Source organism: Callionymus lyra, chromosome 18, assembly GCF_982586985.1.
Source record: "Callionymus lyra chromosome 18, fCalLyr1.hap1.1, whole genome shotgun sequence".
Classification (NCBI taxonomy): Eukaryota; Metazoa; Chordata; class Actinopteri; order Syngnathiformes; family Callionymidae; genus Callionymus; species Callionymus lyra.
The window spans coordinates 4,087,694-4,108,910 of NC_141835.1; the positions used below are offsets into that span (position 1 = coordinate 4,087,694).

The 21,217-nt window shown below is 46.1% G+C and overlaps 1 protein-coding gene across 2 annotated transcripts; it reads left to right on the plus strand.

The window, feature by feature from the left end:
- The first annotated feature begins 354 nt into the window (after nucleotides 1–354).
- On the plus strand, nucleotides 355–20,945 carry hivep2b (HIVEP zinc finger 2b). 2 transcript variants are annotated; one of them, XM_087779302.1, is made up of 7 exons: nucleotides 355–573; nucleotides 10,715–14,536; nucleotides 15,547–15,698; nucleotides 15,762–15,937; nucleotides 18,563–18,661; nucleotides 18,732–19,444; nucleotides 20,112–20,945. In XM_087779302.1, exons 2-7 carry the CDS (start codon nucleotides 10,820–10,822, stop codon nucleotides 20,487–20,489), a joined length of 5,235 nt encoding a protein of 1,744 aa, XP_087635428.1. In that variant the 5' UTR covers nucleotides 355–573; nucleotides 10,715–10,819; the 3' UTR covers nucleotides 20,490–20,945. The 2 variants fall into 2 exon arrangements, with proteins under 2 accessions (XP_087635428.1, XP_087635427.1); XM_087779301.1 differs by lacking the exon at nucleotides 355–573 and adding an exon at nucleotides 6,478–7,055.
- Nucleotides 20,946–21,217: the final 272 nt, after the last annotated feature.

The following is a 21,217-nucleotide window of genomic DNA, read 5'->3' on the forward strand; positions in this document are numbered from 1 at the left end:
GTAGTTCATCCAGTAAAAAAATGTCAGTAATGTAATTACAGGGTAATACGATATGAGGGGAAAAAAGTATTAATTCAACTATATTTATTAATGATGGAAATTTTAAGGTCAATTGTTGGAAAAAGTAAAGTTATTACCATAATTCTAATAATAAAAAATAATTTTGTATTATATATTCTAAGTGTTTATTGAATGTGTGACTTTCCTAACATGGGAAATTATCTGTGACCTTGAATAAATTACGTAAACAATGAAATAAAAACTTTACGTAATTGAAAATACTTTAATTTATAGTTTTTAATGCGCAGAATGACTTTAACATGATCCTGTATTGGATCACATTGAAAAGAAACGCACTGGAAATAAAGTGAATTAATTTATATTTAACAAGAAGTTCTCTGGACTCGGAGGTGCTGCAGCGCCCCCTGCGGTGAGCGGCGGCGCTGCAGCGGGACATGAAGGAACTCGTCTCTCCTCCTCCGCGCGCGCGATCGAACCCGGAACACGAGCGTCGGTCTCGCCTCCTGGACGACCTCGGACTCGGCGATGGTGAGGCTCGTCTGCGCTCGTCTGGTAAGATCGTCTCTCTTCTCTCTCGCGCGTCCTTCTCTCGCCACTTCCGGTCCGGGTCCAGCTCGGGGTCCAGGACCGGGTCCAGGACCGGGTCCAGGACCGGGTCTGGATGGGGTGTCACCTGAGATGGAGCAGGGCAGGTCTCTCTGTTGTGTCTGCGTCTCTGCCGCACGCCTTGAAGGTGGGAGGTTCCTCTCCTGCAAATGTTCCATGACGTGTGTGAGGGGGGGTGCCAGGGGGGTCTCGGGGCTCTGCCGCGGCCCCTCCTGAGCAGGATTTCCCCCGGACCTCCTCTGGATAGTTGATCCCCCCACAAAACAACAACATTCGGCGGGGGGTGTCCGTGAAGGCACCGCACGGTGCTGGACTCGGATCACGTGACGTCATCATGACATCATATTTTTTTAGGAGGGTTTTTCCTCTTCTCTGGGGTCACGTTGTGATGGACGTCCAGTGTCAGGCAGTGGTCAGCACCTGTCGAGCCAGTGTTCCCAGACGGGGTGACTCATGTTTGAACGAGCGAGTAAACAGGTTTCTGGTTGTTGGTGTCGCTGGAGGAACAACATGTTGTCTTAAAGGGATCGTCCCAAACACATTTAAATATGTTTCCACTCAAGGTCATTGTTGTCTGAGTCGAACACATGAGGAGGTATGAGTGAGGAGGGTTTCAAGGGTCTTTCTGGACGGAGACGGACCAGGATGACTCGAGAAAATACTCGATACGAGTCGGCTCGAGTAGAGCGCGGGTGAAGTTTGAACCCATGACCTTTGACCCTTCTTAAATAGAGTGTTTCTTGCGAGGAAGGTTCCTGGTTCTTATCTACTCGGCGACAGGTTCCTGAGTCGATAAGGAGTATAATAGTCGTCTGGACTTTCCCAGAAGCACGAAGAGGGTGTAACTCGCCGATTTTACGACTCCTAGGGTTACTTATTCATGGGGTCGCGGGGGCAGCAGCAGGAGCTGAGAGGTCCAGACTCTGTTGGGAGATACCATTTTATTGTAAAAGGTCAGATTTGATGATCTTAATCAGAACTTCAAAATAAAAGCTCCTCTGGCTTCAACCACGGACAGATGTGAAGCAGGTTTTGAGTATTTAATTGTTAGAAGTTTTCTGGTGTAAAATAAAAGCAGTTTATAAGGTAGAGCGGGGCCACATGGAGTCTCAGGGGCCACTCTGGCTTTATAATCGTCTTCACTGAAACAAGGGTTAAGTCGTCATGACTTCACTGCGCGATGTTGCGAGTTGGGATATAAGAAGATATCAACACACTATCATGTTAATGATATCGATATTCAACTTTATCACCGTATTCATCCAAAATGTATTTTGTAAGCTATATTTATAGTGAATAAAATAAAAAGATAACATATTTTATTCATAATGAATAAAATGTGCAAATATTCACAGCGTTTGTTCATTTTAGTGTTTCAATTACACTTACGGCCTCCAGATGGCAGCAGTCATTACGCCCTCTGCAGCTAAAGGAACAATTAAATCTTGGCGATGACTGAGGACGAGAGGATACAGTGAGTCCAGCAGCTTTTAAAGCTGATGTTTGGATATATTTTGGATATTTTGGTTTGAAAACAAATGAAAGCAGTTACGACTTTGTCAAGAGTCATGTGGTCTGTAAATACTACAACACCAGAGTCAAGTACTGGACCATACTACACATATATACTTGTTACTACAGTATCACAACACCAGAGTCAAGTACTGGACAATACTACACATATATACTTGTTACTACACTATCACAACACCAGAGTCAAGTACTGGACAATACTACACATATATACTTGTTACTACACTATCACAACACCAGAGTCAAGTACTGGACAATACTACACATATATACTTGTTACTACACTATCACAACACTAGAGTCAAGTACTGGACAATACTATACATATATACTTGTTACTACACTATCACAACACTAGAGTCAAGTACTGGACAATACTATACATATATACTTGTTACTACACTATCACAACACCAGAGTCAAGTACTGGACAATACTATACATATATACTTGTTACTACACTATCACAACACCAGAGTCAAGTACTGGACAATACTACACATATATACTTGTTACTACACTATCACAACACTAGAGTCAAGTACTGGACAATACTATACATATATACTTGTTACTACACTATCACAACACTAGAGTCAAGTACTGGACAATACTATACATATATACTTGTTACTACACTATCACAACACCAGAGTCAAGTACTGGACAATACTACACATATATACTTGTTACTACACTATCACAACACTAGAGTCAAGTACTGGACAATACTATACATATATACTTGTTACTACACTATCACAACACCAGAGTCAAGTACTGGACAATACTACACATATATACTTGTTACTACACTATCACAACACTAGAGTCAAGTACTGGACAATACTATACATATATACTTGTTACTACACTATCACAACAACAGAGTCAAGTACTGGACAATACTACACATATATACTTGTTACTACACTATCACAACACCAGAGTCAAGTACTGGACAATACTACACATATATACTTGTTACTACACTATCACAACACCAGAGTCAAGTACTGGACAATACTACACATATATACTTGTTACTAAACTATCACTATTTATCGTATCGTTGACTCTGTATCGTGATACGTATCGTATCATCAGACTCTTGAACACACACTAATTGCAGGAAGTATTCCTGGATGTGTCCAGTAGATCGAAGTACTCTCAAGGAGATGTAGGAGTGAGATGTCGACCTGAGCAAGATAGTCGCTCGACGTATGGATGAATGAACTCAACAGTGAAGTGAATCTAAATAAAAAACACACCTACGGACACTCGTGTGTGGTTTCAAATGTTCTCCTCTGCTGCCAGTAATTATATATGCAGACAGGAAGCTGGCGAGCAACTGTTGCTGGCCCATCGCTATGGAAACACACAATGGAGTGAGATTATTTTCAGGTATTGGCGAAATGTGAAGAAGCAGGAAAAATGTATGAAAGACGTTTTTTTTTTTTTCCCGGATGAAATGTCTGTCTTTCCGTCAGCTGATGGTTTGTTGTTGGTCTCAGTCGCTCGAACCATCAGGAGGAAAACCTCATTCCTTCCATTCATAAACACCCTCCAGCCGACCCCCCTCCTCCCGGCTCTGATATCATCGGCGAGCGTGGCGTTCTATCGCATGCGAAACTGGCGGCGGCGGCGTCGGAGGCCCCGGCCGGCCGGCGGGCGCGAGGACGGTGGAAACACCGAGCGTGGAACATCCGGGGGGGACAGACCCACTATATTTATAGACCGCTGACTTGACCTTCACTGCACATCAGCCATTTTAGTGCCGCTCGTCTGGATCCTGAACGCAGCATAATGGATCTCAGCTGCACTGGGTTCGCTTCCTCAGGTTTATTAATAGAATCCTCTCTGCAATTCCATACTGTCGCCGCGCAATCCTTCGCCTTCGCCTTCGCCGCCCGCTTTTCTGCTGCATGGCAAATAAAAGCCGAGCCCATGAGGCGAAGGATTTTGACCTCTCGGGCTGCGACGGGAAGACGTTGCACAAGTTTGGAAACCTTTGTTCCACTGATTTTATATAAGCGCGAGACTCTCCTGCGCGAGTACAGTAAGCACAGCTGTCGCCGCCGGAAAAAAAAAAAAGAGAAGCCAAGGACTAGCTATTGATAGCGGCGCCCAGTTGTTCTCACCCGGTGGCCCGGAGTGAAACCGAAGGAGGGACGGCCACAGAGGGCCCGGAGTTATTTATAGTTATGTAAATGATCGGGTGTTGAAAATGCCAAGATGAGGAGATCATCAATCACTAGTCAATCAGGTTATTGTGTCCCGGAAGGTGAGGAGCGGCGGCGGCGGCTCGGCTTGTGCTGGACGGCGAGCGCAGGTAGGAACGATCGGAGGTGTTTACATACAAGGAAATCATGGGTTTCTGGCGGTAAATAGAAGGTACTTTCAAGATCTTGATTCTACTTCGTTACTGACTGACACGGACAGAACACTTGTCTAAGAGACGTATGAAGGGATGAAGCTAAACTTGTTGTCGTGGCGTACAAATGGATTTTTTGTTTCTATTGGTTTGTTGTTTTGTACTTTATATTTTGGACGTTTTTTTTTTTTACACATTTGTGATGACTCTTCAATTGTATAAAACAACAACATTCATTTTGAATGTGTCACTAGTGTCCCTTAGAGCTGCGTATCTTAGGTAACTTTGGTTCTTTTGTGGCACAAACCGATATGCTTCGGTCGCAGCAAGTATTGAAACGTGTTTGTCTTTCGGTACCAAGTTTTATTCATGATAAGGTAAGGTAAGGTCAAACTGTATTGATCCCTCAGGAGGTCTCCTTCAAGGCTTGTTTGGATTTTTCTGTAGAGAAACTGACTGACAAAGGTAGTAAACATGAGATCGATGTGTCACTTATAGCAAGAGCAAGTTTGTTTTCATATGTAAACAAGAAGGATCGTCTCGCCTGCAGTTCATACAAAACTCTGCAGCCAGAATTCTGAGCCGCTCTAGTAGAAGAACTCACATTTCTCCTTCAAACTCTTCACTGGCTGCCAGTTTCTTTCAGGATCAACTTTAATGCAGGATTTTCTTAATTCTCTGAGACTCTTGTGTTTGTCTCGGTGTTATTTTGACCTTTTAAATATATATTTTATTAAGTATTGTTTTGATTTTTTAAGCGCTTTGTGACCCTGGTCTAGAAAAGCTCTCTATAAGTATTACTTACTTATTCTTTATTGTTTCTGTCAGAAACTAGCTTGGAGTGGAAATTTATCTCAAAATTAAACTCAAGATTATGTGTAACGTCATTTTCATTTTACTTTAAATTGTTCTCAAAAAACGTATATAGAAAAAAAGTATCATCCAGGAAATTGAGGTATCAGTACCAAACAGTTTTGATCGATTGACAGTCCTAAGTGTCCTAGTGGTTAAGACTGATTTATGATTTAGTTTATAAATAGTTTTGATCCGTCTCAGTGTTTTTCTATTAAAAAATAATAAATTCAGAGTTTTCCTTCAGCTATGACCTAAAAACTTTTTTTTCGACAAAATTGTATGCCGACAATTTAGCCGCACAGGTTAGCCAGTTGAGTTTTGAACATTTATTTAAAATAATATTGTATCAGAATCAGCTTTTTTCGCCAATTAAATCAACAATATATAAAAATAATTTCTTTTAGTATCAATAGAAATAGATATAATATACAAGACTGAAAACAAAGTGATTGATCATTAATAATGTACATTTTCAAAAGCTTAAAAAATACAAAGTAACATCTTAATCTTTATTTTAGGAAGTTTCATTTATAGCTGCGTTATTTAGGCCGAGCTGTCTCGCCTGCAGTTGATACAGAACTCAAGAATTCTGAGCCGCTCCAGTAGAAGAACTCACATTCCTCTGATCCTTAAATCTCTTCACTGGCTGCCAGTTTCGTGTTTGTCTCGGTGTTATCTTGACCTTTTAAGCTGATTATTATTGAGTTTTGATTGTTTAAGCGCTTTGTGACCCTGGTCTGAAAAAGCGCTCTCAAAATATAAATGACTTACTTACTTACTTACTATAGACCCAAGAAGTGATCGTACTGTCATTTCAACAAACTAGGAAGCTGCACAGATCCTGACATAGAATGTCAAAAAGTGAAGCGTGTCAATAATAACTTCCACACGGGCCTCGACGGTGACGATCCGGGGCTGAAGTTGTGCAGCTGCACATCCTCTCCAGTATTGTCCTGCCTCAGTGGCGTTAATGACACCCTCGTCTCCACTCTCTCCATTCACAAAGCCAATCCTGTCGTGACGGAAAGAACTGGCTCTCGCCCGGGGCGTGTGGGTGTCGGAGAGAGAACGCGTCTAATTCGCGCTGCATCCTTCACACGCGCCGCCTTCCCATTGAGCTCCCGTGGATGGAACGCGCCTGGAAAAAAAAAGAGTCGGAAACGTACATTCAGAGCCGCGGCGGCGTGTGATTATCACCCCCTCGAGCGCACGAGTGGATGTATCCGACGCCGCTTCCACAGATGGGCCGACGAGGGCGAGCGTCCGACGAGCGGGTGATCTAATAAGGCGTTGTTTGCGTGCGGATGAATGGAGCGATAGTGGTGGTTGTTTGGCTGTCGCTCGCCCAGGCAGCTGTAACGGAGCGGCAGAGGAAAAGAGCCTCCGCCGTGGGATGTTGTGTAATCCCTCTCAGGGCCCCTTTGCTATTTTTGTGCCTGGGTCCACACGTCACGCTTGGGTATTTTCTCTGGTGACTAGCTCGCATCAATAGATCTTCTAATGTACACCCGGTCGGCCGGCAGCTCCGCCACCGATGGGACTCTACCCTGCTGATTTATCCGCTCGTCGTCGCCCGGACGTGGACAATATGGGGAAACGGAGCTCGCGGGACGAGGAATGTCACACGTGACCGTCGGTATGGAGCAGGGGACTGTTCGAATGTCAGGTTCGTACCAGGATTATATTCGATAATGTCAGCTGTCGAGCCGAGGCTTCTCCGTGTCTACGGTGTTTGCGAGAGGATCGATCCTCCGAGCACCGAAACCCCTTTTACCATCTTTCCACTGACGATAAGAATATTCCTCTTACAGCTCTGTTCCCTTGAATGATGTAACGCTGCTCCCTCCTGCCATACATCTCCATGAAAAGATTTTCTCCTCCATGCGGACATACTGTAACACGGTCTGCCCACGGTTCTCCTGAAACACACCTACTGCCGCCCACCTGCCTCCTGTCGTCGGACGTCATTGCCGCTTGTGTACATTTTTTGGTGGGGGGGGGTCAGCGCTCGTTGCCATGAGTGATGAGGGTTTATAAAAAAAAAAAAAAAGTCCTGAATAACTTGTCGAGCTGCTCCGGCAGCCGGTTCAAGGTAACGGTCGTTTCCGAGGGTCTTATCTCTGCTGTCACTTTGCGCCCCCCTTTCCCCGTCCCCCCGTCCCCCCCCAACCCACCCCGTCTTCCCTCGCTGAGAGGATGGAAACTAAGCAATGAGGTCAGATCGACCTTGAAAGGGAGCTCCCTGCCGGGCCTCTCAATTTTTGTTACCCCCCCCCCAGGCACCCCCACTTAGTTTATGTCTGTAAACCTCCCTGTTGGAACATGGATCGCTCCAATCCGAGGAAGCCCCCCGGAGCTGTCCTTCATTATTCCCCCCGTATCCTGTCAGGGAAGCCGCGCTCACACCGTCTGGATCCTAGAAGGTCCGAGCTGACGAGTGCAGAAGCAGACGTGGTAACACATCTGCTTCTCCAGCATCTTCCTGCATCCCCGAGTCACCTTGGCTTGCTTTTCCTCGCGAGTGTGTTGCTAACAAAGACGGCGAGCGGCGGCGAGAGAGAAGGAGTCGGAAGGTTTGTCCTAATTAAGAGGAACTCGGGAGGGTTTGAACCAGATAATCTTACGTAACCTTGTTAGGGAGGACACGGCGTTTGATAGTGAGAAGATGGAGATGACGTGCCCTCAGAGATCCGTCCCCAAGGCTGGACCGTTGAGTCAGAACCAATTCACTTAGCCCCGGCGCAGTACAGTACGAGGTCCGGCGGCGCCGAGAGGATGACGCTACAAAGATCTGTGAAGGACTGTCCTGGGCGAGGAGGCTCATGAGAAGTTGATGTTTCCTCCGATGACTCTGAAGACACACAAACTCGTGCTAGACTATCTTGTCGTAAAATGACAACAATGACCAAAAATACACACATTTAACCCCCATTTATAAATCGAATCATCAGATTCATAGTCACTCGTTGTGTAACTTCTGGGACTTATTTCACTGAAAATTGCCGGTTAAAAAAAAGTGATAGTTCACCCAGAATTCAAACTAATGTTCTACTCACCCTAGAGAGCGTATACCATGGAGTATATACAGATGTATTGATTTTTTTTATAAACAAATCTTCTGGTCAAGGTGGACGTTACAGACGAGCAGTATGGATGTGTTTGGATGTTTCTAAGTGTCTCTTTGGAGGAACTCCATCCACCGGGCGACAGTCGCTACATTAAAATGAACAAAAACTTTTTGGCTATAACCCTAAAAAGCTACAGTTTACTCTGAAAATAATCGCAACCCTCAGTCGACATGATGAAAAAATGAGTAGAACATGAGTGAAGTTTGAATTTGGGTGAACTATCACTTTAAATTAATTACTTACTTACTTTAATCCCATCGCTAACTTAGCTGAAGTGAGTCATGAAGATACTTCTTATCTCTGGCGTCAAGCTATCATTCGTTACCTCCGTAATGATTGACCCACGGAGAAAAAACAGGGGAAACCCTCTAGTTAACCTGCTTTAAAATGAAGAACAATTCAAGATTCAAGGCTCTTTTTTGTCGTTATACAGCATTCAGAATGCAAGATGCAATCGGTTGAGACTTCCGGCATTTAAACACAGAGGAAAGAGGGAGAGTATAGAGTGACACGCCGAGTATTAAGTGACAGTATTAGTTTGTGGCAGTCAGTCTAGACAAGTCCGTGCACACAGTGGGGAGAGTTTACCGTCAGAAGGGTGTTACCCAGTTATTTTAAAAGACTAATCTCCATTTATTTGTTTTTGTATCTTGCTCTACCTTTGCAATCTAGTCTTAAAAACGGAAAGGGGTGACAGTAATTTACCCAAAAACCTGTGTCATGCTAAGAAACTGCATCCATGATTTCCCGCCATCAGAGCAGCAAACATCAAAGTATTGGAACATTTTTAAAGCACTTTAGGAAGTGAGAGTTATAATGTTTGTTCCACATGAGTGGATGTTCGGTTCATGGGTGGAGGTCACGGACAAGCCCGCGTCTCTACCGTTACGATCCCTCGCCGTGGATGCGAAGGTTGTACGAGGTCCTGGATGACGTGTCGTGAAACTAGATTAGGGTCCGTGACAGGAAGTATGAGTTCAATTATGAAGTTGTCAATCTTGATCCATCTTAATCATCTTTGAGTGTCTTCTCTCGCCACATGTCTTTTCTTTGAGTTTTTCTCTTAAACGAACATGATATAATAATGATATCTCTGTTTAATTGTTACATATCATTTGTGTTTCTTGTTTTTAACTGTGTATTGTTTTGATTGTTTGTGACCCTGGTCTAGAAAGATCTTTACAAATAACTGTTACTTACTTACTTCTGGTAAACACGGACATGTTCCTAGATCACAACATCAACATTAATCTTCTTTGATACGAGCAAACTATCCAGCGAGACATAAAAATATGACTCTCTGCTACGTTTTTCCACGTGTGGTCTCGATGTTTTTACAGATTTATAGACGCAAACTGGGATTCGTGCCAATGGTTTCCTAGCGTACTTAACGATATATACCTGTTGTGGCTTTTTTGGCCTTCAATTAAAAGCAGTAAACTGAACAATCTGGTCGAGCAACAAACACAAAACAGAGCACGACGGCTTCTTGAGTCATTCTGTCGTCACTTTAACAAGAAAAACATTTGTTATTTAATGTCGCCAGGAAATATTGAGAACAGTTTAGTTGTATTAGTGTAAATTACACGACCTAAACCAATAATCATTTTGGGGTTAAGTCACACTCGAAATGAAGTGTATTATTTTGATGCTTCCGATTAAACATGGTTTATTCTAAGTTAATGAAACACTTGAATGAAGCTTCTTCCTACATGTTTTGTATTAATGACTTAATTTTTGTTACGCAATCTGAGGCGTTACCGCGACAGAGATGGTCATAAAGATTAGGAAGTGAACGCAGTGACTCAACGTGCAACAATCTTAATGCTTTTGTCGGGAGATCTTCTTAAGCTCCGGAACCCAAGTTGAACCTCATTTTCTCGCTGGAGCTGCAGGGAAGCGTTTGGACAAATCCTGGTCACACAGAGACTGAAAATAAATGTAAACACATGCCTCCGTGGAACAAATACTACAAGGGAGGCATGCGACCATAAATACCTGCAAACACATATGGACGGCCGCGGGGCTCGTGCAAAATTAGGGCAACGGCTCAGGGTTAGCATCAGGTATATTTGGGTCTTTTAGAGGCTTGTAACATTCCAGCTGTGCTTCAGCTCGGAGCAAGTACCGACTTCCTCCAAGAATTTTCCATTTCTCCAACATCTGATTCTAATTTCTACCTTTTTTCTCCTTCCAGATGATCCTTCTCTGCAATCGGTTCAAACAAGCGTCGATATCGTGACGGACACATAACGGACATTACCCTTGAAAAAGCAGAGCCAAAGAGAGCGATACTGGATTCATGGAGTCACTTGAAACTACTGCAAGAGTGAAAAGTGCTATTGAAGGCCAAAGCAGAAATGTTCACCCCAAGAAATGTGCGTTGGCGGCTTCACAAACCAGAAGGAGTCCCAACGCTGAGACGGAAGGGAAGGGGTGGCAGGAGCAGGAAGGCAGAGGCGAGACTCAGCCAGACTCAGGGACATTAGTTCAATCAGAAGATCCTCAGAGAAAGGCCAGAAGCCATCAAGACGAAGTGTCACTATATTCACAGCAGGCCGTCAAGCAGTTTCCCGTTAGCAGACAAAAAAGTTTAGGTCCCGCGGGTTCTGCGGCTTCCGGGATCTGCGCACCTGCCTTGAACCGGAAGTCGCCCATTCCACCGGAACAACACCTCACCCAATCAGGGATGGATCCGCCGCCAGACATCGCTTGCAAGGTGGAACAGAAGCAACAGAAACCGGGAAAATATGTGTGCGATTACTGCGGGAGGGCGTGCGCCAAACCCAGTGTGCTCAAGAAACACATTCGCTCGCACACAGGAGAACGACCCTATCCGTGCGTGCCCTGTGGGTTCTCCTTCAAAACCAAGAGTAATTTGTACAAACACCGAAAGTCCCACGCTCACTCCGTCAAAGCTGGAACAGTGCCAATCTCAGAACTCGGTTCTTATAGTGCCAATACAGATCAGGGGTCTTTTGAAGGGGAAGGGGAGTTATTTTCCGACGCCGAGCAAAGCACCGACACCGACGAGGACACTGCTAATGACCCGCTGCTGCTGCTGGACTCTCCGCTGGAGGGATCGGATAACACCGCCGTCAAGGTACTGAATCTTATCGCTCAAAAGAAGGGACCTACGTCGATGTCGGCACAGGAGGGTTCATCCCAGCATCCGGAAATCAATGCACCTCCCGCTCATGCCGAGTCCGCGCGAGCAATTCAATCTTGCACTATCAAACAGAGGCTCGCACTCCGGCTGTCGGAGAAAAGAAGCAGCGACTCCGAACACAATCTGTCTCTCCCGAGTCAGTCCAGCAAGGGCAGCACGGACTCCGGGTACTTCTCACGGTCCGAGAGCGCGGAGCACCAAACCAGCCCTCCTAACGCTAATGCAAAATCCTATCAAGAAATAATGTTCGGGAAGTGCTACAGGCCGAGCCCCAAACAGGCTTCCGCGTACATCGGCTTCAGCACGGAGTCCAGCGAGTACTGTGGGAGGCGCTCGCAGAAGGGAGTCTCTCGTGTCTTCACGCAGGAGAAAGACACGGTGGAGTCGATCAAGATCAACACAAAATCCTTCATGAGGGAAGAAGTTAAAGAGCCACAGTTGGAATGCGGCTCCGACATGGGGCCCCTGACAAGGAGCAACTCCATGCCAACGTCGTCGGCGGTCTGTCTGACGATGCCCCCGAACCTCAGAGGCAGCCACTCGTTCGACGAGAGGACAAGCACCGGAGGGATGAGGATACTCAGACGGCAAGGTGCTTTTGAACACTCCCCACATGATATCCATGCTGAAAGTGACAGCCACGGAAGGATGTGCGAGAGCAGCGGTTCACCCTCGGGATTGGAAATGGAAAATTATCCCTCTGCGGCGTCTCATATGAATCACCAGAGACATGCGATGGATCAGGCGACACGGAAACGCCGGAAAGAGAAGAGAGAAGAGGAGGACATGTCGGGTCAATACGAAGTGCATCATGAAGTGTGCGAGGACAAGTTTGATTCGGGTAAAGATTACGATTTGAAAGTCATCAAAGGTGCAGCTGCTTTAATGAAAGGTCACTCTTCCTCGCAGCCCGACAGATGCGAAATGGACGTATCGATGAGCCAGGAAATGTTAAGCCGCAAAACTTTAGGGAACGTGATCTCCGTCATCCAACACACAAACTCGATAAATCGGCCCCATTCTGAACTGCCGTTCCAGCCCATGGAGGAGTCGTACGAAATGGAAAGAAGCGACAGCAGACTACGCCAGTCCTTCCAATTCGGTCCCAAACTTGTGAGGCAGCCCAATATACTGGTCCCCGAAATACGCGTCACCGTTGAACCCGACAGCCCCGAAAAATCCCAAGAGGTGCAGGTCAAGGAGCCAGAGAGGCACGTGGAGGAATTCCAGTGGCCACAGAGGAGTGAAACCTTGGCTCAATTCCCCCCAGAGAAGCTCCCTCCAAAGAAGAAGAGGCTACGTTTAGGTGACATCGAGCACTCCTCTGGTGAATCCAGCTTCGAGTCCGCCTGCACCAGCCTGTCCCGCAGCCCGAGCCAGGACAGCAACTTATCCTACAGCTCCACCTTCTCCTTCGACAGGGAGGAGAAATCCGTGTCCCCCGCGAGGCAGGATGAGTTTGGCAGACCACTCGAGCTTCTAGCAGTGCCAGGAAGTGGCTACGCTCTCTCCGTGGCCGGCCAGCGTCAACAACATGAAATGCGACGCTCCGCCTCGGAGCAGGCGCCGTGTAACTTGCGCAAGGAGTTCCCGGAGGCGCGCAGTGTATCGTTCGACTACGGCAGCCTGTCGCCTACGTCCAAAGTTAGACACGGGGATCTCAGCGCTGGAAAAGAAAGGAGCAGGGACAACCTGGTGCGACAGGAGTCCCTGAATATGGACACGGAGGTGACGCAGGTCTCGTCACAAGTATTTCCCAAGTACCTCAGCGGCACCTTGCCTCCGTTTACAGCGACGGCCGTCCTATCGCAGACTCTGCCAATATTCTCCACCGGGAAGACGTTCTCTCAGATATCACATCCAAGCCTGTTGGTTCCCGTGAGAATCCAGACTCATGTGCCATCCTACGGTAACCTCACGTACACGTCCGTATCACAGATTTTCGACAGTCATTTCGAGGGTCTCGGCAGCATCATGTCCCCCTCTCAGATCTTGCGTTCGACCGGAACTCTAGACCCTCAAAGCAGACCACCTTATACGCAGTCCCTGAAAGTTGAAGCTCTCGATTTGTCCCCCGCAAAGCTCAAGACCGGAATCCCCCTTTCCCTGACCTCCAGAACCATATCGACCACCAACGCGTCCAGCGGCAGCGCTAACAAACGGATGCTGTCTCCTGCCAGCAGCTTGGACCTCTTCATGGAGGTCAAGCAACAAAAGCGTGTGAAGGAGGAAAGAATGTTTGGCCAAATCGTGGAGGAGCTGAGCGCCGTGGAGCTCGGGAAATGTCAACTGAGCGAGGAGAAGCGTAGGAGATCGGAACTGCTGGGTGCACATCAGGAAGACACCATCACGTTCATGACACTTAAAGATTCCAGCGAGCACGGCGTCGACTCCGCGATGGAGAGCAGCTACATAGGAACCGGCTCGCCTCCGTACTCCATGATGTCAGCGGCCGAAGTGAAAGATGTCGTCATGGAGAAACGCATGCAGATGGATTTAGTAGCACAGCTGGTTTCCAGTCAAGACATCCTGATCTCAGACGCCAAGCATCCGGGCCTCTTATCTCAGTTTCCAAGTCTTCGCACGACGACAGGTGTGAGCTGGTGTTATCTCAGCTACACCAAGCCCAACTGCTCCCAAAGCAGTGCTCCTTTTTCCTCGGTCTACGCCACCTGGTGCGTGAGCGCCCACAACCCGAACCCCCTAGAGCTGAGCACCAGCACCGCTCTTGCAATGCTGCAGTCCAAACAGAGGGGGGGCAAAGTCATATACACCATGGCGGCCATGTGTCAGCCGGATAAAGGCAAGCTGGTCTCGTCCCTCGTCATGTGGAGGCAGTCGGTCGAACAGGTAAAAGGAATCTCTCGTTCTTTTTTAACACAGATTAGAAAATGTTTGTCGAAAACAAAGTGTTTTATCTCGTGCGTCGGGGTATGGATGCGCTGGAAGTGCCCCAGGAAGTATTAAATAATTCACTCTTTATCAGCTCGCCGTTTCAACGATAAGGCTTAAGGGAGATCCCTCGAGGGTGCTATTAGAGGTTAAGCTCAGGGGTCAAGGTTAAGTTAGGGTTAACAAATTTCTGTTCATCATGCCAAGCCTGTTTCTGTGTCAAGAAGATGTTCATAAAGTTTGTTTTTTTATTGATTTCAGAAATAGGTTTTTAATAGTAATAAATAATAAGTCAATTGTTGCGTACGTGACATAAATGTTGCATTTTGTGTTTGCCGGCGTCGAAGTCGACAAAACTACGAAACCTTTAAGAGCGTCCTCTGGACATGAATCATGTCGTCAGATTCCATCTCCGTGTTACTGTGACAGGAACAGGCTCGGCTTGATGAACAGACGTGTATTAACCCTTACCTTAACCTTGAACCCTGAGCTTAACCTATAATAGCACCCTTGAGGGAACTCCCTGAAACCACAGCGAGCAAATAAAGAGTGAATTATGTAATACTTCCTGTGGCAGTAAATTAATAGATTCTCATCTTGAAATACATTTGGTAAATATTAAGTCAGAAGGTTGCAACCGCTAAGCTAGCATAGCATTCTATTCATAGTTTCATTTTGAATTTGATTTGAAAATATGAAGGGATTCTGTCCAAGGACCAATAAATATTATCTAATTGCTTGGGACCTCGGCTCCTGCAAGCGTTTGAGTCGCTACAGGACGGTATGAAGCTCATTTTTTTAAAGAAATGATACTTTTTGATAAGTAAATGTCTGAAGGAGTCTGTAAAGAAATGTCACAAATCCGCTCACAATGCGTCGCAAACGACTGACCTGCAGCCGACCGTGTCACCATGATGTCCACCTTCAAGAATGTTGACGGAATATTGACTCGTCTATTTCGGCTGCAGCGGAAACCGGAGCCCAAAGAGGTGGACATCGGCTACGGAAAGAAAGTGAAAGACCCGAGCTTTAGGCTGAAGAGTGCCAAGGAGGAGTGGAAAGAGAAGGAGGCTTCCACCACGCAAGCCCTGCCAACACGCATCAAGATCTTCGAGGGAGGGTCAGTCCAGATATCATGTGTTCACCGAGCTCCAGGGTCACTGACGCGTCTCTCAACCCTCAGCTTCAAGTCCAATGAAGACTACGTGTACGTCCGAGGCCGAGGCCGGGGCAAGTACATCTGCGAGGAGTGCGGCATCCGCTGCAAGAAGCCCAGCATGTTGAAGAAACACATCCGGACGCACACGGATGTGAGGCCGTACGTGTGCAGGGTGTGTAACTTCGCGTTCAAAACTAAAGGTGAGTCTTTCCACATTCTTCAACTACACAAAAGACAATTGAAGGCAATTAAAGTCAACTTATGTCAAACTCTTTTCAACTTATTACTTTATAAATCTGCGCTGAAATCTGGGCGAACGAGAGGTTACGAGAGTCCATTATGACACAATAATGGCTTCACTCCTCCTCCAGCTGTAATCACGCTTTGTTTAAACATCGAGTCCCTTGGAGGTGGAGACTTCTGGGGATTGATGACGCGCGGTGACAAACCTTCATGCTTGACCAATCACAGCAGAGTGGGTGTGGCTATGGTCAACAAGATTTAATCTCCAGAACAACAAAGCGTTTCAGTGGGCGGAGCTTAAGATCATTTTCTAATGTCAATATTTCAATGAAAAGAGAGTTTTGTACAAACACACACTGATGATACAATAGAGTCACACATCACAACAACACACACACACTGATGATAGAATAGAGTCACACGTCACAACAACACACACACACACACACACTGATGATACAATAGAGTCACACATCACAACAACACACACACACTGATGATACAATAGAGTCACACATCACAACAACACACACACTGATGATACAATAGAGTCACACATTACAACAACACACACACACTGATGATACAATAGAGTAACACATCACAACAACACACACACACTGATGATACAATAGAATCACACATCACAACAACACACACACTGATGATACAATAGAGTCACACATCACAACAACACACACACACTGATGATACAATAGAGTCACACATCACAACAACACACACACACTGATGATACAATAGAGTCACACATCACAACAACACACACACTGATGATACAATAGAGTCACACATCACAACAACACACACACTGATGATACAATAGAGTCACACATCACAACAACACACACACTGATGATACAATAGAGTCACACATCACAACAACACACACACACACTGATGATACAATAGAGTCACACATCACAACAACACACACACACTGATGATACAATAGAGTCACACATCACAACAACACACACACACTGATGATACAATAGAGTCACACATCACAACAACACACACACACTGATGATTCAATAGAGTCACACATCACAACAACACACACACTGATGATACAATAGAGTCACACATCACAACAACACACACACACTGATGATACAATATAGTCACACATCACAACAACACACACACACTGATGATACAATAGAATCACACATCACAACAACACACTGAGGATACAATAGAGTAACACATCACAACAACACACACACACACTGATGATACAATAGAGTCACACATCACAACAACACACACTGATGATACAATAGAGTCACACATCACAACAACACACACACTGATGATACAATATAGTCACACATCACAACAACACACACACTTATGATACAATAGAGTCACACATCACAACAACACACACACTTATGATACAATAGAGTCACATATCACAACAACACACACACTTATGATACAATAGAGTCACACATCACAACAACACACACACTGATGATACAATAGAGTCACATATCACAACAACACACACACTTATGATACAATAGAGTCACACATCACAACAACACACACACTGATGATACAATAGAGTCACATATCACAACAACACACACACTTATGATACAATAGAGTCACACATCACAACAACACACACACACTGATGATACAATAGAGTCACACATCACAACAAATAAATAAATAAATACACACATAGGTTGAATTTTAACAATGAATATTCAAATCGACTTCACAGTCTTTAGTGTCCCGAGGTTTCAAATATGTGTCAAAATATAATAAGGATTAAAAATGTAGATTGAAGTATGATGACTTCAATAATACACGTTTTAAATCCATTGTTAATATAAATCTAGACCTTTTAGTCATTTATACTGAGGATATGTTCATTTTCCTTCCATATTATTAAATATGTATATGTATGAATTACATTTTAATGCATGTACTTGACACAATACTATACATTTTTGTCAGGTTTATTTAATAATAAACACTATTTATGCACAGTTTTAAATACCACATGCTTGCATGTTCAGATCCAAGATAATTCCCCATAAAGGATCCATAGAGTTCCATTTATCAGTTACAAAAAACTGTTTATTTAAGTCCAGCACACATAAAACAAATAAACTGGGATTCATGTCTAAGGTAGTTTATCCGGGGTCTTATATAATGTGACTTTCCTTTGAATGAACAAATACATTATTTCCTATTAATATTCTTTATATTAAAATAGCATCTGTGGAACCGTCATGAAACAACAGTACAATAGTGGGGACAGTCAAGCAAAAATATGTTCCGTGAAATTCATGATCCAAAAATATATCCGGCACCAGCAGCAAAAAGCTGATGCTATTTACAGATACTACACTATCGAGCGAGGAGCCGCTCACATGTTTTGTCGCTTCATTTTTCTTCCCCATGTTCTACAAAGTGGAGCATATTTCATGCTAACCCCGCAGTGGTCAGGGGAATACCCGGAGACGGCAGCAGGAGACTTCATCAGCCTCTACCCCCGCTGTGCAAAACGCTGACTCGGTTTTCTTCTTTCTGCCTTAAAGGAAACCTGACTAAGCATATGAAGTCGAAAGCACACATGAAGAAATGCCTGGAACTGGGAGTCTCCGTGACGATGGATGAGGCGGAGATCCAGGAACATGGTGAGACCATGAATCTTCATGTCCGCGGATTGAAAAAAAAAACTAACGTCGTCCTTTGTGCGCCCCTCAGCCGACGACATCCAACACGACTCCAAGACAAGCGTGGTCAGCAAACATCAGTTCTCCGACGCCGAAGACTCGGACGGGATGGACGAAGAGGCGGACGATCTGGACGAAGACGACGAGGACGACGAGGAATACGACGGAGACTCTACCCCGAAGCTTCGTTCGAGGAGTACGAGTCCGCAGCCCGCCGGGGTCACCTCCCTGTCGGTGACGGCCACGGCCGCCATCCACGGCCCGTCCCTGACCTCTCGGACTGACCAGAGGGACAAGTCCGTGGACGACGACTCCCTGCCCATGCTGACCCCGGACCAGGCCAGCTTCCTCTTCGACCCGTACTCCTCGTGTCTTCTCTCTCCCGGCTGGGAGTCGCCCATCAGGGAACCGTCTCCTTCTCGCCTCCGGTACCCGTCGCCCAGGCGAGAGCTGTCGCCGCGAGGTCGTTCCTCGCCCCGGTGGGACAGCTCTCCGCTGAGGCCCGCCTCGCCCGGCTTCACGCCCATCCAGCACCTCTCCCCGGGGTCCATCGAGCGCCCCATGTCTCCGGGACTGGAGCTGTCGGTGAAGCGGGAGTCGGCGGTCCGAGGGCGGCAGAGGGTGGTCCTGAGGGCCGTGTCGCCGCGCCGGGGGTCCCACCAACACAAGGGGTCCGGCGACAAGATCCGGCAGCAGCATAAAATGGACCTGGCTCACCAACAGGGAGCCTTTGAGATGGAACTGGTGAGTCGACATTTTCTTCTCGATGAAAGTGCTTCAGAGGGTGATGGTCCTGCAACCCATTATGGACGATCCGGTCCCTGTGGACTATTATATATATACCAGCATTGGCGTATTCGTTCGGTGAAGAAATAGACGATATATTCAGGGTGCGAGTGAAAGATGGTCGTTATTGGTGGCTGCAGATTTGAAGGGCAAGTGTCTAGTTTGTTTTATTTCCTTGGATCGGTCGTACCTGATGAGAAGACATATGATCCCTCGAGGGCGTGGACAACGTATTTAGACACTTTATAAGCCTAGTTGATGAAAAGTGTGTGGCTATGATCACGACCAGTGGCTTCTTACATGCCAATAAGTCAGGTTTGCTCGGGTGTCCAGAGAAGACTCAAGTGTAGTCCTGGTGCTCAGAGCGTAGCAGGTATTTAGGTAAGAATTGACCCCTGAATATCATCCACTTTAAAGTGAATAAAAGTTAGAGTGGTGGTCTGGACCGGCCGTGAGAAAGTGTCTTATATTTGAGAAGAATCTGATTGAAGATTGTGAGGACATTATCCAAGGTCTGTGGACCACTGGTTTAATCCATAGGTTAACAAAGACTTGAACAGCTCCTAACAGCCAAAGACCTGTTGATTTGTGTCACGATAATTGACTTTTCGCGCTCGTCTTCCAGGATCAACGCAGCTACACGAGCCTCACCGTGGCCTCCCAGCACCAGAACATCCTCAGCCACCTCCCGCTTCACTCCCAGCAGCAGGCCTTCCGGCTGCTCCCGGTGGTCCCCATCGGAGGCCTGGAGATCCTCCACACTCCGCCCTCCTCCGGCGGCGAGGCCTCGGCCTCGTCCGTGTCCAGCCCGCGGAGCGTGGAGAGCCAGCGCTGCAGCAGCAGGGACGGCTCGGTCGCCGACTCCAAGATGGGAGACGAGGACGCCGGGGATCAGTACCGGCCGAGCTCGAGTCCGCTCAGAGACAACGGGCAGGAGGAGAACGTCCAGACGTGCTTGAAAGCCATCGAGTCGCTGAAGATCACGGCGGAGGAGCCTCATTAAGACCACGGGGAACCCCCCTAATCTGGTCCAAGAACACCACCTGCCACCTCGTCGTCCTCTGTCCACGCGGCACATAACCTCATCGTTGTCCCATCGGAGGCAATAACTCTTTGATAATCTCGAGTGGAGCTCAGCGAAGAACCTCTTTTCTCTTCAGAGACTCTGGGAACGGATTAGAGAAGCAACAGGACGTTTTCTTGGAAGGTGGAGAATCATTACTGGGTGCAGGTGCAATATGGAAGGTATTATGCTAATATGCCTTTGTTTTGATTGACATAGTAGTTTGCGTACAATTGCACATAAATATATTTGTGGATCCTGTAAAAAATACTCTTCTTAGATGCATACAAACGTTGTATTTTACTGTATGTGTACTTTGAAAAATAGACTGTTGTTTAACGTAATCATATCGAGGTGTGACGCAGTAGTGCAGTGAATAAAGACATATTTATGATATCGGAGGGCAAAGTATTAACAAGCAGTCTGACCAAATTTTAAGTAGACGCTTCGTGTGCATCGGTGCTTCTGATTCAGCGGCAGAAAGGTCTGTGCCTTTATTTTGGCTTCTCAATCTTTTCGTTATCGGGGAGCTTGCGTCGGGGAAACTGTCGAGGTACTTTCAGGCGCCGCCGCCGGAGCGAGTTTTTTGCTGAAACGAAATCTTTTTTGTCACTTTTTTGCTGACGGATCAATGCAGCTTGATTTATGTGAAACAATCTTAAAAAAAA

Excerpts from the sequence above, each read along its gene's own strand:
- hivep2b (XM_087779302.1), top strand. The coding sequence starts at position 10,820 with ATGGAGTCACTTGAAACTACTGCAAGAGTGAAAAGTGCTATTGAAGGC. Across the intron at positions 15,699-15,761 it reads ATCAAGATCTTCGAGGGAGG|CTTCAAGTCCAATGAAGACT; the intron begins GTCAGTCCAGAT and ends CTCAACCCTCAG. Across the intron at positions 15,938-18,562 it reads CTTCGCGTTCAAAACTAAAG|GAAACCTGACTAAGCATATG; the intron begins GTGAGTCTTTCC and ends TCTGCCTTAAAG.